This window comes from Eumetopias jubatus, unplaced genomic scaffold (assembly GCF_037043125.1).
Source record: "Eumetopias jubatus isolate StellerSeaLion01/CBP00866 unplaced genomic scaffold, mEumJub1_p1.0 scaffold_11, whole genome shotgun sequence".
Classification (NCBI taxonomy): Eukaryota; Metazoa; Chordata; class Mammalia; order Carnivora; family Otariidae; genus Eumetopias; species Eumetopias jubatus.
The window spans coordinates 61214179-61233861 of NW_028274817.1; the positions used below are offsets into that span (position 1 = coordinate 61214179).

Genomic DNA, 19683 nt, shown 5'->3' on the forward strand with positions numbered 1-19683 from the left:
ATAATATTGTATTAAACAATTGAATTAAATGTTAATTTCTTTCTCTTGTTGCATGTCCATGTCATGAATAGCAATGTTTTCAAAAATTATAAAGGAGGTGTTTATAAGACTCTGAAATGTTGGAAGAATGATTCACTTTTCATGTTGGCAGTATTATGTCTTACACTCCCATTTATAATATCAAATTAATTCACCATGATTAATGTTAGGACAGTGAGCCAACAAAAGCAATAGTGATTTGACACTTATTATTTGTTATTATCATTTAAGAACATTGCAATTTAGTACTATTACTTTTCTCACAATTTAAATGAACTGAAATATAATTTTTGAATGAGTAAGTATAAAAAATGTCCACATAGAATTTTGCAAGTAGCATCATCAGCATTTAATAAAGCTCAGGAAAAGATATTGACCAATTTTTTTTTAGCATTTTCCAGAATCTATTACAAGGCATCCTGTTTTCTCTAGAGTTTTCCACGGGCTATTTTTGTAGATAAAACAACGGAATAGGTCTTTGTGTTATTCTAATGTGTGTAACAAAATTTAGAATCCTAAAACGGAAATTTAGAAATTGCATTCAAATTATTTTTTCTGTTATTTTTTCTTTTCTCCTTTCACACCTTCTAAAACATGTATTACTCATCTAAAATTACATTATACTATTTAGAAATTCTAGGAACTCATAAATTATGTTTCTAACAGGACTGAATTTATTTTAAAGCATTGCATCAAGTTTGACTTTCAGTAAACAAAGCCATGTCTTCATTATATGTTGATTTTGGCAAAGAGCACAGACTTGCATATATCAAATGATATGATAAAGTAATTTAAATTAAAACTTTTTTTAAGTTTTAGTGTGGCATTAAAGTACAATATGTATATCTTCTGGTTAAGGAATTTAGGCCATAATGTTTCTTGTTTTCTTAGAAGTTTTCATAATTAAAACTTTAAAAATGGACCCTTTTATCTGATACTTGTGCTAGCCACTGGAATAGAAGCATAGAAAAGATCCTCTCTGCTTAGATTAACGAAGTCACACAATATATGCCTAAACTGAAACGAACATATCAAATATCTAAGAGGTAGTGACATTCATGACCACAAGTTGTATTAAAAGAGGGAACTGCTAAGATTTTTTTAACAAAGACCCTACAAAAACCAGTCTTGGGCACTGAGTGCTGACCTATCTTATAGCAGTTAGTCAAAAGTCTGAGCTCTTTGCAAAAGGATGCCATTTTAAATTTACATGTTATCCACATTCATAACATATATATGCATGTTTCACTGGGGCAAGCAACTTAGAAACATGATTGCATCATAGCTGTATAGTTAAGCAAGGAACTTGTCAACTGAATGCATCTACTTTTTGTAGGAGGTCATCTGTTCTGATCACTGAAATGTACAATGAAAGGCTACATTTAGAAGCCTAGAAAACCTGTGGTTTACTACATAGAAGTTTCAATTACAAAATAATGGGAATGTTATAATTACCATAAGAAATTACAGTGTCTAACATATCATAAATTTTACCTGCAGCTACTTTTTAATCACAATAACATCACATCAAAAGGGTACATATTTTTGTTAATTAAAATTAATGAGGCAATTTGGGAACAAGAGACAGATTCTTTCACTCTGTGTTTTAAATTCTTCAACATAAAGCTACAGATATACTTAAGTTGCAATAAAAATACCAAAAAAGGGACAGATCTTTGCTTTCTAAAATCACTGAAGTACATAAAATGCCTTGGAAGATAAAAATACTATTCCATGACATCTAAAAATTTTATGTGCACCTCCCATTCTCTTCATTCTAATATTCATACTTTAATTATGTATTCATTTTGATTGTTTGCATGTGAAAAACCAACTAATCTATTATTTCAACATTAAGCTGATTTCTCTTGAAACCAAGATAATTTTAAAAGCAATAGAGACTCCTTTTTCAGGATGCTTAAGGCAGAATGCTTAAGGTTCATGCTTGCTGCTTTGCCTGAGCTTCTGCTTCCTGAAATGAAAAACAAACAAAACAGATATATTTAAATATCATGAACTGGACATCTATGTACATTTTGGATAAACTATATTATCTCAAATTATTAAGAATATTCAAAAGCAAGGGTGCCTGGGTGGCTCAGTCTGTTGAGCATCCGACTCCTGGCTTCCACTCAAGTCATAATCTCAGGGTCCTGGGATCTAGTAAACCCTGTGGCTGGATCTGTGCTCAGGGGAGAGTCAGCTTCTCTCCTTCTCACTCCCTCTTCCTCTGCCCCTCCCCCCACTCATGTGTCCTCTCTCTCTCCTTAACATAAACAAATAAATCTTAAAAAAAAAGAATATTCAAAGACCTGGCAGTCCAGAAAGGACTGAAATGATATATTCAGAGCACTAAATGAGAAAAATATGCAGCCAAGAATACTATATCTACCTAAGCTGTCACTGAAAATAGAAGGAGAGATAAAAAGCTTCCAGGACAAACAAAAAATAAGGAATTTGCAAACACGAAACCAGCCCTACAAGAAATATTGAAAGGGTCCTCTAAGCAAAGAGAGAGCCTAAAAGCAACATAAACCAGAAAGGAACACAGACAATATACAGTAAGAGTCACCTTACAGGCAATACAATGGCACTAAATGCATACTGTTCAATAGTTACCCTGAATGTAAATGGGCTAAATGCCCCAATCAAAAGACACAGGCTATCAGACTGGATAAAAAAACAAGACCCATCAATATGCTGTCTGCAAGAGACTCATTTTAGACCCAAAGACACCCCAAGATTGAAAGTGAAGGGGTGGAAAACCATTTACCATGCTAATGGTCACCTAAAGAAAGTTGGGGTGGCAATCCTTATATCAGACAAATTAGATTTTAAACCAAAGACTGTAATAAGAGACGAGGAAGGAGACTATATCTTACTTAAAGGGTCTATCCAACAAGAAGATCTAACAATTGTAAATATCTATGCCCCTAACATGGGAGCAGCCAATTATATAAGACAATAAATAATGAAAGCAAAAAAAGACATTGACAACGATACAATAATAGTGGGGGACTTTAACACCCCCCTCTCTGAAATAGGCAGATCATCTAAGCAAAAGATCAACAAGGAAATAAAGACTTTAAATGAAACACTGGACAAAATGGACTTCACAGATATATTCAGAACATTCCATCCCAAAGCAACAGAATACACATTCTTCTCTAGTGCCCATGGAACATTCTCCAGAATAGATCACATCCTAGGTCACAAATCAGGTCTCAACTGGTACCAAAAGTTTGGGATCATTCCCTGCATATTTTCAGACCACAATGCTTTGAAACTAGAATTCAATCCCAAGAGGAAAGTTGGAAAGAACTGAAATACATGGAAGCTAAAGAGCATCCTACTAAGGGATGAATGGGTCAACCAGGAAATTAAAGAAGAATTTTAAAAAATCATGGAAACCAATGAAAATGAAAACACAACAGTTCAAAATCTTTGGGATACAGCAAGCGCAGTCCTAAGAGGAAAGTATATGGCAATACAAGCCTTTCTCAAGAAACAAGAAAGGTCTCAAATACACAACTTAAGCCTACACCTAAAGGAGCTGGAGAAAGAGGAGCAAATAAAGCCTAAACCCAGCAGGAGAAGAGAAATAATAAAGATCAGAGCGGAAATCAATGAAATAGAAACGAAAAGAACAGTAGAAGAGATCAATGAAACTAGGAGCTGGTTCTTTGAAAGAATTAACAAGACTGATAAACTCCTGGCCAGACTTATCAAAAAGAAAAGAGAAATGACCCAAATAAATAAAATCATGAATGAAAAGGTAGAGATCAAAACCAACACCAAAGAAATGTAAACAATTATAAGAACATATGAGCAAATATATGCGACCAAATTAGATAATTTGGAAGAAATGGATGCATTCCAAGAGATGTATCAACTAACAAAACTGATCCAGGAAGAAATAGAAAACCTGAACAGACCTATAACCAGTAAGGAAATTGAAGCAGTCATCAAAAATCTCCCAACAAACAAAAGCGCAGGGCCAGATGGCTTCTCAGGGGAATTCTACCAAACATTTAAAGAATTAATACCTATTCTTCTGAAACTGTTCCATAAAATAGAAATGGAAGGAAAACTTCCAAACTCGTTTTGTGAGGCCACCATTACCTTGATCCCCAAACCAAAGACCCCATCAAAAAGAATTACAGACCAATATCCTTGATGAACATTGATGCAAAAATTCTCACCAACATACTAGCCAATAGGATCCAACAGTACCTTAAAAGAATTATTCACCACGACCAAGTGGGATTTATCCCTGGGCTGCAAGTTTGGTTCAACATCCGCAAATCAATCAATGTAATACAATACATTAATAAAAGAAAGAACAAGAACCATATGATCCTCTCAATAGATGCAGAAAAACATTTGACAAAGTACAGCATCCTTTCTTGATCAAAACTCTTCAGAGAATAGGGATAGAGGGTATATACTTCAATATCATAAAAGCCATCTATGAAAAACCCACAGCGAATATCATTCTGAAAAACCCACAGTGAATATCATTCTCAATGGGGAAAAACGGAGAGCTTTCCCCCTAAGGTCAGGAACACGGCAGGGATTACCACTATCACCACTGCCATTCAACATATTATTAGAAGTCCTAGCCACAGCAATCAGACAATAAAAAGAAATTAAAGGCATCTGAATTAGGAAAGAAGTCAAACTCTCACTCTTTGCATATGATATGATACTTTAAGTGGAAAACCCAAAAGACTCTACCCCAAAACTGCTAGAACTCATACAGGAATTCAGTAAAGTGGCAGGATATAAAATCAATGCACAGAAATCCGTGGCATTCCTATACACCAACAAGACAGAAGAAAGAGAAATTAAGGAGTCGATCCCATTTACAATTACACCCAAAACCATAAGATACCTAGGAATAAATCTATCCAAAGAGGCAAAGGATCTGTACTCAGAAAACTATAAAATACTCATGAAAGAAATTGAGGAAGACACAAAGAAATGCAAAAACGTTCCATGCTCATGGATTGGAAGAACAAATACTGTGAAGATGCCAATGCCACCTAGAGCAATCTACACATTCAATACAATCCCCATGCAAATCCCATCCACTTTCTTCAAAGAAATGGAACAAATAATCCTAAAATTTGTATGGAACCAGAAAAGACCCCAAATAGCCAGAGGAATGTTGAAAAAGAAAAGCAAAGCTGGCAGCATCACAATTCCAGACTTCAAATCTATTACAAAGCTGTCATCATTAAGACAGTATGGTACTGGCACAAAAACAGACACATAGATCAATGGAACAGAATAGAGAGCCCAGAAATGGACCCTCAACTCTCTGGTCAACTAATCTTTGACAAAGCAGGAAAGAATGCCCACTGGAAAAAAGGCAGTCTCTTCAACAAATGTTGTTGGGAAAATTGGACAGCCACATGCAGAAGAATGAAACTGGACCAGTTCCTTACACCACACACAAATATAGACTCAACATGGTTGAAAGTCCTAAATGTGAGACAGGAGTCCATCAAAATCCTAAAGGAGAACACAGGCAGCAACCTCTTTGACCTCAGCTGCAGCAACTTCTTCCTAGAAACATCACCAAAGGCAAGGGAAGCAAGGGCAAAAATGAACTATTGGGACCTCATCAAGATAATAAGCTTTTGCACAGCAAAGGAAACAGTTAACAAAACCAAAAGACAACCGAAAGAATGGGAGAAGATATTTGCAAATGACATATCAGAATAAGGGCTAGTATCCGAAATCTATAAAGAACTTCTTAAACTCAACACCCAAAGAACAAATGATCCAATCAAGAAATGGGCAGAAGACATGAACAGACATTTTTCCAAAGAAGACATCCAAATGGCCAACAGATATATGAAAAAGTGCTCAACATCGCTCGGCATCAGGGAAATCCAAATCAAAACCTCAAGGAGATATCACCTCACACCATTCAGAATGGCTAAAATTAACAAGTCAGGAAACAACAGATGTTGGCGGGGATGTGGAGAAAGGGGAACCCTCCTACAGTATTGGTGGGAATGCAAGCTGGTGCAGCCACTCTGGAAAACAGTATGGACGTTCTTCATAAAGTTGAAAATAGAGCTACCATATGATCCAGCATACTTGGTATTTACCCCAAAGATACAAATGTAGGGATCCGAAAGGATACATGCACCCCGATGTTTATAGCAGCAATGTCCACAATAGCAAAACTGTGAAAAGAGCCAAGATGTCCATCGACAGATGAATGGATAAAGAAGATGTGGTATATATATACAATGGAATATTATGCAGCCATCAAAAGGAATGAAATCTTACCATTTGCAATGACGTGGATGGAACTGGAGAGTGTTATGCTGAGCGAAATAAGTCTATCAGAGAAAGACATGTATCATATGACCTCACTGATAAGAGGAATTCTTAATCTCAGGAAACAAACTGAGGTTTACTTGAGTGGTGGGGGGTGGGAGGGATGGGGCGGCTGGGTGATAGACATTGGGAAGGGTATGTGCTATGATGAGCGCTGTGAATTGTGCGAGACTGTTGATCTTGCACAAGACTACAGATCACAGATCTGTACCTCTGAAACAAATAATACATTGTATGTTAAAAAAAAGAGAGAAGAAGAAGATAGCAGGAGGGGAAGAATGAAGGGAGGGAAATCAGAGGGAGAGATGAACCAGGAGAGTCGATGGACTCTGAAAAACAAACTGAGGGTTCTAGAGGGGAGGGGAGTGGGAAGATGGTTTAGCCTGGTGATGGGTATTAAATAGGGCACATTCGGCATGGAGCACTGGGTGTAGTACACAAATTATGAATCATGGAACACTGCATCAAAAACTAATGATGTAATGTATGGTGATTAACATAACATAATAAAAAATAAAAAAAGAAAAACTGTAATAAAATAAAAAATGATTTAAAGAAAAAAAAGAAAATTCTGATATTATAACCAATCCCTGTGTAAAATAAACAGTCAGTGCTTTCTCACTATAGAAGCTTCTTTGTAAGTATAGACCACTGAGCCTCATTCTATGCTTCAGTTTGAATGCTCCCAGTTAGCAAACTGTCTTTTTGGTGTGTGCACAATAAACTTTGGTTAAAAAAAAAAGAGAATATTCTAAAGCAAAAAAATAAATGGCTCCCAGAGAAGACTGCTTAAAAATTCTTAATAGAAAAACTATAAAGTGTGCCTGGGTAGCTCAGTCAGTTAAGGTCTGATTTAGGTTTGGGTAATGGTCTCAGGGTCCTGTGATTGAGCCCCATATCATGTTCCCTACTAAGTGGGGAGTCTGTTTCTCTCTCTCCCTCTCCCTCTGTGTGTATTCCCCCCCCAGCTCTTACTCTCTCTCAAATAAATAAATAAAATCTTAAAAAAAGAAAAAAACTATAAAGTAGAAACTTCTGTTTAGAAGCAGATATAATAGAAGCCTGCCTAATCATTACTAATTGTTTGAAAAAATTCCATAAAAGCAAGTGATTTACAAGTATATTTCATATTTTATTTAAAAGTAAATGATTTCCTTTCTGTGTGATTTTTCACCAAAAATGAGTGTTCAAAAACATTGTCACCTAAAGTTAATTGTTTTGTTCAATTAAACTTGAAATTACTTGGAAAATGTACTATTTGTTAAAATATCATTGCTTTTAAATTTTACAACAGTAGGCAGAAAAACAGATCAAGGTGTTCTTCTCCAGGCAATGAGTATCTCTAGCATAGGAACTCTGACCTATTGATGTGCTCTGGCACCTACCAAACATAGTACTTGACACAAAATACACTTCAAAGAAAGTTTGTGGAACTAAAGATGGGTGGTAAGAGTCACTTTGGTGAAAGAAATTTTAGCATTAGATTGTAGAAATCATGTATACTAGACAATATCATTCTAAACACGAGCCATAAGTGAATACTTGAGAGTCTCAGGAGGTGTGGGAACAGTTGAATACTCCAAAGAGTCTCTGATACTATGCCCAGAAAACGGGGAAAAAGCAAAAAAAAAAAAAAAAAAAAAAAAGATGCTAGATTTTTACAAAACAAAAAAGGTAGAAATGAAAGAAAGAAGGACACCAGAGAGGACACTGAAATTCATTTTTAATACATTTTTAACAAAACAGATGTAAAATACTATTGACTTACCCTCTAAAAACCTTCAGAAAAGAAAAAAAATAGACCCTAAGCTCTTTTAAAATTTCAAACTTAGTGTTTGGCTGTCAAAATGAATATATCTTAGACCCACATTAGACATTTTCTTTCATTTTATGAAACAAGAGTCCAAGAATTTCCTCACACAGAGAATGAATTTTACACTAACACCCCTCAAAGGCCTAGCACATATAGTTGGGGAAGTAGTTATATAAAAATGTGAATATGCCCTAATGTGAAGTCCTTTTTCTTATGCACATCTAATGCCTCTGAGTAACTAGTATTTTGGAAACAGCCTAATTCCCTAAAGTCACATCCTATCAATCTTTGCTGTAATTAGTCATAAACCCTTTAGTTCTCAGTTATCCCTTTTAATGGAAGAAATTTTTAGCACAGACATCCAAAACAAAAAGGCAATTCAAAATTCTTTATGATTTATCTTTATAATACATCATATTTAAAGTAAATTATTTACTTTTCTAATTACATTTTATCCATCAAATATGTAAATTGTGCTAAAATATTTGTCACTACACAGATGTAAGAAGCCAATATTTATAGTTCATGGATTATCTAACCAACCAGAGAGATTTGGAAACAGGCATATGAGGTATCCTTCCCCTCTATTCCTAATATAAACATCATTCTATAAATACACTGATTTTGAGTCAGATAATCCTGGGTTCAAATTCCAGCTCTGCTACTCAATTATTATGTAACCTTGGAAAAATTACTTAAAATATCTGAGCATCAGTTTCCTTCTCTGTAAAATGCCATTGAGGACACCTAGCTCATAAGGATGGTATAAGGATAAAATGAGATGTATGTGAAGTGTCTAGCTCAGTGCTTGGCTCATTGCAGGCATCCATCCTTCTTTCCTACTTTTCTCCTCTCCACTTTTTGCCTAATAACTAGGACCAACACCACAGCTAAATGATATTAATATAAAATTTCTGTTGGAGATGTAATAAAATAGGATAGGCTTAGTGGAAATAGGAATGCTTCAAATCTCACAGCAGATGCAGATTCCATTGCTCCTCCCTAAAGCAGGGTGGTTCAACCAAAACAAATGAGGACATTTCTCTAACCAGCATTCTCTACTCCCTCAACATACTAGTGAATATAGATTAATGATTTTTCTCTCAACATGAACATCACCAGATTTTTACTTTTTAGTATAAATACATTATTTTCTTTCATATCTGAAAATTGTCACCTCCACTATAAAGAAATGTTAGTGCTAAGGAATGATCTTTTGAATTAATAAAAGAGAGTAATTAGTAAATAAAAATATGCCCTATTTTCAATTCATCCAATATACAAAATAATATAAAAATTGTCTTCCACAGGAGGATTCCTTGTTTTATGGAAATATTTGTCATAAATATTAAGTTCTCCACTGTACTGGTTTTGAATAATTTTTAAATGTAAAGAGAATGTATGCAAATTATTTGGAAAGTGAAGAAAGGAGAAAAATATTCATGTTTAGCTATGGTTCAGCTCAGTCTCCTAACATAATTAGAATATTAATTATACAGTAAAAACAACTATGTACCTCATTATGATGTATCTTTATACCAACTCATTTTTTATTTTTTGAAATTTTTAAAATGTTTTTATTTATTTGACAGAGAGAGAGAGAGAGAGAGAGTGCACAAGCAGGGAAAGCTGCAGGCAGAGGGAGAGGGGGAAGAAGGCTCTCCGCTGAGCAAGGAGCCTGATGTGGGGCTCGATCCCAGGACCCTGAGATCATGACCTGAGCTGGAGGCAGATGCTTAACTGAATGAGTCACCCAGGCACCCCTACAAAACTCATTTTTTAATGAAAGCACTAGTTCATTCAGTGAATAAACCATTTTTTTGACCCTATGGACGTTTAACTTGTTTTCAAAGTTTCAAGATTATATAACACACTGAAACATACTTTTATCCATAAAGTTCATTCAGTATTGAGTTATTTTGGTTGACCATACTGTTAGACATTTAACTTGCTTCTAAAGTTTTAGGATTGCAAATAATATTTTGATATATGTTTTTATCCATAAAGCTTTTTCCATGCATAGAATTGTTTCATTAGACTACAATACCCAATGTAAAATTACTGGGTGAAGGTCCTTCATACCTATTTGCCATTCCGGTTTTCAAAAGGGAACACTAACTCATACTACCACCAGTACTATGTGAGAGCCTCTGTTTCAATGCATCCTTCTTAGCATTGAGTATTATCTTGTTTTATCTTTGCTAATTTCACAGATGAAAATTGAATCTCATTTTATCACATGTCCTTATTTTCAGTGCATTTTTCCAATGTGGTTTAACTAGTTGCATTTCTTATTTTGTATACTTTCTATTACCAGTTCTTCCTGGAAAGCTTATTGTCCTGTTAAATTAAAGGGGAAAAATAAAACTCTGAAATTTTAGCTGAAGAATAGAAAAATCATTCTGTTATCAAATTTATCACTTTTCATCTTGGAAAAAAACCTATTAAGTACAAACATTCAAAATCTCCTTATCACCAAATAAAAGGCACAGCATAGGGAATATAGTCAGTGATATTATAATAGTGTTGCATGGTGACAGATGATAGCTACACTTGTGAGCTTAGCATAATTAAAGAGAAGTTGAATCACTATATTGTATACCTGAAACTAATGTAACATTGCGTGTTAACTATACTCAAGTAAAATAAACGAAACAAAGCAAAACAAAATCTCCCTATCACCAATCTACACTTCAACTCCACTGTCAATTCCAGATCTCTTATTATCCCAGTCTATCCACTCTCTTTGATAACATCTATTGTTCTTTTACTTTACTCCTACTCCTAGGCTTAAACAAGGATGGAAAAAAAAAAAAAAACAACACTATAACCAAGCGGACTGGCTCCACTATGAACTCATCAACTCTAACTTTAGCTGGACCTTCTATTTTGCCCATACTTCCATTCTCATTCTTAACCTACTGTTTAGCATATTTTCAACAGCTGAATCCATTCAATTTCCTAAAAGTTCTAATATATTAAATTTCCCATCACTCCTAGCATATGACCTTACACTAAAGATATGGCATTTTCAAATGTGACCTTCTCTAACCTCCCCACATATTAAATTTTCTGTTTTTATCCTTCTCTCCTCATTCTCTCCAGTCTCAGAAAAACCTGCATGTCTTCTTCTTTCCAAGACTAACTCCTCCCTTCAATCACTCACTTTTTTTCCTCTGTGGCATTTGTTTTATTTCACAGTCACTCAGGTTAGAAGCCTTAGAGATAGCTTCACTTCTTCCCAGGTCTTTACGTCTGCAAACATCTCATAAGTTGCTATGTGTTATCATACATGAGTTTTCTAGATGTCCTAAATTCATCTTTTCTTTTCCATGGTTGCTGTCCCACTTTAGGCCCTCTCCATTACTTTTCTGGACTCTTAAGGTACCCTCTAATGGGTTGGCTTATCTCTAATATCTCATTTCTCCAATGTTTTACTATCCATACAACTGCCAATTTTCTTAAGACATAGATCAAATCACATCTTAAAAATGCAGAGATAATCTTATAATTGTCTTCCCCCATTTCCTATTGTGGCTTTTGGATACCTAGAGGATAAAGTTGAAAGTACCTAACACAGCATTCATAATTTAGTCCAAACTTACCTAGCCAATCTCACATCCTCTATTTAATATACCCTATTCTGGAGACATGCTGCACTACATTCTGCTCCCTGAACATACCATCATGTGAAGCTCATCCCAATGCAGTGGTTTCTGTTGCTACCTCTGTGAAAGACATTAGTGTCATTTCATTTTGAATCCCTAACAGCTCAAATGTCATTTCCTCTGTGAAAATTTTCCCAAATTCCTTAGTAATAATTTATTATTATTTCCTCTGGACACCTACAGCACTTTATTCAGGACATACAGAATTTACCATAATATGTGTTGGATTATAATTATTTGTAGACATATTTGAGGTAGGATTATTGTATACTTTTCCTTCACTAGGTTAAAAATTCTTTGAAGGTAGTGACTATGCTTCATTCTCTGTATTTGTCCCACAATTAATGTCAAGTTAGTGCTTGACAATCAATACTTGCTGAATGAATAAGTGAATGAATAACTCCTAAATTTAACTGAAGAAGAGGGAGTAATCAGTCACAGAAAATAGATTATCCTTCCTTTCATACTTCCTCTTATATGCACTGAAATCAATGACTTAACTTGGGTTTTCCTAACTTGATTAAACAAAAAATATTTTACCTAACATATCTTATAACTCAAATTATACAAAGCCTAATATAAGACATTTTATCCATGGGAAAAGAAATTTAAGCAAGGAAACAGAATTTCACAGTGACTCAGAAACAATGCTAGTAAATGTTCTCTGCTGAAAACATGAGCAATAACAGACTCTCAAAATTGGAGAAGGAGCTGGAGTTCAAAGAATCTGTTTAACATAAAATTAGTTGCTAAGAACAAAAGATAAAATGATAGAACAGGGACATACATTCTAATAAAGCCAGCCTGTGTAGAAAAGATCTATGGCAAAAGGCAAAGATATATTTAATGCCCATAGCTTTGAGATATTTCATTAAATAGGCAATTTAATTTTTTATTCTTTTCTTTATATGGTCTCCCCTGGAAACACTTCCACTTGAAAAATTAATTTGTTGTTGGCAGGGAGAAAGCCCCAAATTTAGCCAGCAACTTAGTGACCAATTTTGAAACTCAAATGCTTTTAGTTAAAGCATTTGCTTTCACACAAAGACAATAGATGCTGCCAAGAAGATTACTACGAATTAAGATGAGTTCTGTTGATGTAATATCATGCATGACAGCTGAAATAATGGAGTCTTTAAAATTGGTAACCACTTATTTATGAATGGGTCAATGAGAAATTTGCTGCTTTGGGTAACTTGATGGGAAAGTCACTCCACCTACCTTCTACTCACATACGTTATGTATTTGATTATGCACATCTGTCTGCCCTACCTGGGATTAAGTGCATGCAGAGAAGGAGGATTTCCTTTCAGCTATATTACACTGCCTCTACCTTAACCTGAATACTTAATGAATGTAGAAATCTCACTGACTAAAAAACCCAGAGCAATAAAATGGTTTATAAAGCAGGAAGAAAAAAAAAGAATCATACCTTTGAACCAGGTGGGGCTGTCAAGCCTAAAAAGGCATACACTGCATTATTCTCTCTGGCTTCAAAGAAGGCGTCATAGTCCTTAATGAAAAGAAGGCAAGAAAAATTAGCAATATGCAACCAGCAAAGGAAATAAAAGAGTAAATTTATTCAAAATGAACTCATTGGTCAACCTTTTTTGGGGGCATACAGGCTATCTAACTTCCAAAATGCTAGAAATTTGGAAAGAGTAGTAAAGAGGCAAGACATATTAGATCCCATTTAATGCAAGTTAGAATATATGCTGTTCTGTGAGGCAGAAACCGCAAAATGACTTATTCCATATCACATAGCATTTAAATCTGTCTGAGGCCAAGTAGCTTTCTCCACAGCCCAAAGCAACCAAGTATTTGCCAGTAAGAGGTTGGTTATTTTTGGTAGAAGGTTGTTGTTCCGGTTTCCCATTATTTCTCTTTCATTGATTAAGGTAGACATATTCTCACAACCTAGAGTACACCAGATATTAGCTAGGCCATGAGAGTAATAAATCTGTACTGTTTTTGGAGGAAAGGAATGAGATTTTCATGAAATATGACCAGAAGAGCAGACAAACCACTAAGATGTTTCAATTCAGGGATCCAAGAAAAACCTCACATGACTAAATTTGGTTAGGCTTCCCACTGTCATCCTCTAAGTCACCAAGCATACTTTAGAAGTAACAAATAGAATTGCCTAAATTTAACTATGACATATAATCAATAGCAAATCTCCTTAGAAAACACAGCCATTTGCCTGGGTGGCTCAGTTGGTTAAGCATCTGCCTTCAGCTCAGGTCATGATCCCAGGGTCCTGAGATCGAGTCCCATGTCTGGCTACCAGCTCGGTGGGGAGCCTGCTTCTCCCTCTCCCTCTGCCTGCTGCTCTGCCTACTTGTGCTCTCTCTCTATCTCTTTGTCAAATAAATAAATAAAATCTAAAAAAAAGAAAAGAAAACATAGCCATTGCCTATGCTTTGTTTAATTTAAAACACACAGAAACAAGTTTGGCATTTTGGCTGATTTATTGGAGGTGAAAAGCACTCATAATTTGCTGGTTTCTCTAGAGATCGTCTCACCAATAGATTATCAATTACAGGGTTAAGTCCTGGAAGTTGGAGGTTCTAGAAATATAAACTTTATGTATATGTATGATTTCTGGTACTTGGAGGATTTCTCAAGCCATTGATGACCATAAATTGGAACCCCACCCCAAGAAACATCAGTTTCTCTTTTATTTAGGGATTCTTTTAGCACAGTCAGAATTGTTTGGCACCACTTGAATCTCCCCAAGGATTGACTCAAAGCATCTTAGTGTGTTCCCTACATGTTGGAAAAGGAATAAACCCTAGATAGCAGGCATTTATGAACAGCCTTCTATGAGCTTATTCCTCAAAAGTGAAACTAATCGGATTTTGATAACAATTTCATACCGAGACACATGAGACCTATAAACTACTCAAAGTAAACAAATGATATACATCATTTCTACACTCAACCACTTGGAAGTAACCTCAAAATGCTAGTTGAAAGAGCTCAACAGTCACAGAAAAGGTATTTCTTAACTCTTGTTCAAAGTAACAAAAATAACTCTTAAAATTCATGTGAAAGAAAGCAGGTTTCGACTACATTGAAATCTGATCACAAAATGCTACTCTACTGATTATAAAATGCAACTCTAGTTGTCTGTTTCAAGTGTTTTGGGATCAAAGTATATTATCATTTTTTGGCCCTGGACTTAGCAAATACAAACAGGTTTGTAACTCTGAGACAAAAGAACATCAGTTTCTTAATTAAGCCAGATTAATTAATTTAATCAGCAAATATGTATTGAGCAACTACTACATACCAATCTTTTTTGGTGCCAAGAATACAAGAGTAAACAAAACATTAAGATCTTCATATCTATACATGGCTCAATTCTAAGGAATGCAAATTTAAAATATTTACAAAGAGTAAAGAAAACAGGTTGTGACACAGTCTGCTTCTTCTATAGGAATTCACTTGAGGAAAAAATAAAAATATTTTGTTTACACCTCTGCGATTCCAATAACATTAATCTAGAATGTATTCTACCATATATTGGTATCATATTAATTATTAATTCATGAAAATGCTCTAGTTCTTCATATATGTAGCATAAGCTCTTTCAGAACCAAGATTATCCTTATAAATGTTGTACCTACGTCTAGAAATAAGGACCTAAGTCATAGTTCAGTGGTTCTCAACAGGATGTAATTCCCCACCCCACCCCCTGGGACATCTGGCAAAGTCTGGAGATATTTTTGGTTTTTCACAATTGGGAGGGTGCTACTGGCACTCACAGACAGAAGCCAGGGATGCTGCTAAACATCCCACAATGCACAGGGCAGCCCCCAACAACAAAGAATTGTCCAACCCAGTATGTCAGTTGTGCCAAGATTGAGAAACCTTGAGATATTTTAAACAAGAGAATTTAATATGAAGAATTTATTTACAAAGGAACTGATGAAAGGCAAACAGGGAATGGCAAGGCAACCCAAAGATTGGCAACAGCAAGAAGCTGCTGCCACAGCTATAGGGCTAAAGGAAAAAGTACAGAAGATGATATTACAGAACCCAGGAGCTGGGATACCTGGTACCACAAAGGAGACAAAGTCACTGTCATGGACACTTCCAGAAGCAGGAAGGAGGAGAATACCTTGGCTTTCCCTCTCCTCTATCCTCCACTCTTCCAACCAGTTCTATTATTGGTCAAACCTAATAGGTAGCCAGTAGGCAATAGAGACTGGGAAATGTAATTTACTGAGGTCAGCCCCAACCCCTGCCATAATACAGAATGTAGGAAAAAACAAATGAAGATGGGATCTTTATATGAATAGGAAAAAGAAATATATGGTGGTTTAACAGAAAAAGTAAGAGCTTTAGAATAAAACAGATTTAGCCAGTCAGTTAACCTTTTTCTAGGCCTCAATTTCTTCATCAATAATACAGGAATAACAATATTCCGGGATTAGTATGAGAACTAACTAATATAATACACATAAAACATGTAGTACAATAATTGACATATCATGTTTTCTATGAATGTTTACTATATACTCTTCTCCCTAAAAGTCTATATAGGGACAAATCTTAATTTTTATTGTTATTAAACTCCTAACTTAGTGCTTGGTACACAGCAGATATTCGATAAAAATTGAATTCTTTTTCCATTAACAAATATTTATTTGGTTGAGTCTCACCTCCTGCCCCTTCCTTTCCAGCTCCCTATTTCTCAGTGATACCCAATTTCTAGAACTTATTCCATTCCCTTACAGTGTGTCTTCTAAAGGAGAAATAAACCAGGTCAATGGGGTTTCTGAAATGTTACCCTTATAACCTAAAATGTGTTTGTTTTTAAAGCCAAATTAATTAAAATTTCTGCTTCAAAAAATGTTAAGACAATATATGTTGGCTTATATTAGGCTGGATGGCCTCTGAGGCTTCTTCCAACTCCTGGGATACAGCATTTGCAGAAATTTCAATTACAGAGGCATCGAGGTTTCACCATCTAAATGAATAGCCTAATTGCCTTTTCCTTATCTGCAGGGTACGTCATTACACATTGGTCCTGTTAGCAAAAACAGATGAAATCTTCAGGACTCTCTTCAGAACTTAAAAATTCAGTTCACAGAGAAAATATTTTGTGCCAATAAAATTCTCAATTTTTCCATGCTCCCTCCTCTAAATTTTCAGAACTGGCACACAAAAAAAGATTTTCACCAAAACGTGTCCTCTTACTTCCATGTAAACCTATGAAATAGAAGATTTGGATTGCTGGCTCTAATACATTTGTTCCTCAGTCATGCTAATTCTGAGGACATAGCAGTGCAAAGAGTTCTTTACTGGAAATTCATATAATCCTCACATATGCTTTCTGTATTGTCTCAGCACGTAGATATGGATTCATAATCACACGCCAATAGTTTCAGGTGTCTGTGAATCTTTCCACACCTCATTCCCAACCAGCTCTTTAAGACAAAAAACTTTTATTTATACTTGTACTTGCCATGGTACCTAGAAAGGCCATAGGCTGCAAATGTTAAATATACAGTGACAGAAGATTAAAGGAAACTACTCTATGGTTTAAATAAAGACTAAAGATGGCATACTTGAAAGCACTGGTCACAAAGCAAAAGCCCATTTTTGTTTCCCTTGTTGCTTACATGAATTCAATTAGCTAACCTAACATTTTCTAAAAACTCATTAATAATGCCAAAATAAAAGTATTACTGGTTTCAAGTAGGAAATAAGATATTACTCTTTTTAAACTATTTTTAATCCAAATAAGCAGTTGACTTCTCAGAAGCTTCTTCATGGACATAGCAGAAACATTACAAATGCTCTAGATAGAATTAGGATGAAGAAATGGAAAGGCAGGGTGCCTGGCTGGCTTAGTTGATAAAGTATGCAACTCTTGATCTTGGGGTGGTGAATTCGATTCACAGACTGGGTGTAGACATTACTTAAAAATAAAATCATAGAATGGGAGAAGATATTTGCAAATGACACTACAGATAAAGGGCTGGTATCCAATATCTTAAAAGAACTTCTCAAACTCAACACCCAAAAACCAAATGATCAAGTCAAAAAGTGGGCAGACGATATGAAAAGATACTTCTCTGAAGAAGACATACAAATAGCTAACAGACACATGAAAAAAAATGTTCATCATCATTAGCCATCAGGGAAATTCAAATCAAAACCACATTGAGATACCACCTTACACCAGTTAGAATGGCAAAAATGGACAGGGCAAGAAACAACAAATGTTGGAGAGGTTGTGGAGAAAGGGGAACCCTCTTACACTGTTGGTGGGAATGCAAGTTGGTACAGCCACTTTGGGAAACAATGTGGAGGTTCCTCAAATTTTAAAAATAGCGCTACCCTATGACCCAGCAATTGCACTGCTGGGTATTTAACCCAAAGACACAGATGTAGTGAAAACAAGGGCCATATGCACCCCAATGTTCATAGCAGCAATGTCTGCAATAGCCAAACTGTGGAAAGAGCCGAGATGCCCTTCAATAGACAAATGGATAAAGAAGATGTGGTCCATATATACAAGGGAATATTAGTCAGCCATCAGAAAGGATGAATACCCAACTTTTGCATCAATATGGATGGGACTGGAGGAGATTATGCTAAGTGAAATAAGTCAAGTAGAGACAGTCAATTATCATATGGTTTCACTTATTTGTGGAACATAATGAATAGCATGGAGGACATTAGGAGAAGGAAGGGAAAAATGAGGGGGGGAATTGGAGGGAGAGATGAACCATGAGAGACTATGGACTCTGAGAAACAAACAGGGTTTTAGAGGGGAGAGGGAAGGGGGGATTGGTTAGGCCAGTGATGGGTATTAAGGAGGGCATGTATTGCATGGAGCACTGGGTGTTATACGAAAACAATGCATCGTGGATCACCACATCAAAAACTAATGATGTATTGTATGGTGACTAACATAACATAATAAAATTAAAAAAAAATAAAAGTAAAATAAAATCATAAAAAAAAGAAATGGAAAGGTAGCTATCTGTTCAAGGTCTGTATTTATGCATTTACAGGAAATTTGGGGGGGGGATGACTCATCCATTTGCTTTCTAGTAGAAATAACCTAGCTGCCTAGGATGGATGAAGAGATGAATAGGAGAAATGGCTGTATGCAAATTTGGGGGTGGGGTGAAAGGGATAGGATGGATTTGAGGTGATCCATTTGATAAAACAAGAGTTTAAAATGGTTTCTTACCCCACGATACTGGCTTTCATTGAAAATCTGAGGTGGCAGCGGGTATCCTGTGGCTGGTCGATTGTTTTCAGGTACATTTTCTCTCATCCACTTCCGATTCTCTTCATTGGCTGCAATGTCTTTTTCTTCAAATCCTATTTTGTTAGCTTCTAAAAACCCAAGCACGTCTTGCTGTTTCTTCTTAATCTAGAACCCAAAGGACAAAGAAACTATGTTGTTGAACAAACAGATTTTGTTGTTTTTATTTTTCAAACGAAACTAAAGTCAGTGTTTGTGAACTCGAAGAAATGAATTCAGACAGGGATCAAGAGTTGTGGTTTCACAGAAGATATGTAGTTTTTCCACTTTATTATTTTGCTGTTAATGATGTCTCATAAGTAGATTGAATAGCTTTCAGTCTACAGATCCTTTTATCAACCTGACTACTTTTTTCTTTTTCCTTGGAAACTCCATATCTAATGATACAGAAGTAAGGCTAGTTAATGCATATCAATAACCTAAAAGACAGTTAAATCAAAACTGAGTAGTGGGAAGCTGTGCTTTCTGATTATCTATATGCCTCTCTTAGTTTCACACCTTATAGAAAATCT

At 35.5% G+C, this 19683-nt stretch overlaps 1 protein-coding gene across 1 annotated transcript in view; it reads right to left on the bottom strand.

The window, feature by feature from the left end:
• Positions 1-364: 364 nt before the first annotated feature.
• The window catches only part of SH3BGRL (SH3 domain binding glutamate rich protein like), an 87385-nt gene continuing 68066 nt past the window's right edge, over positions 365-19683 (bottom strand). Inside the window, exons 2-4 of the mRNA XM_028101537.2 lie at positions 19094-19279; positions 13310-13390; positions 365-2011 (exon numbers count right to left, since the gene is read on the bottom strand). Coding sequence (XP_027957338.1) covers positions 1979-2011; positions 13310-13390; positions 19094-19279 — 300 coding nt within the window. The 3' untranslated portion in view covers positions 365-1978. The remainder of the gene's footprint in view (positions 2012-13309; positions 13391-19093; positions 19280-19683) is intronic.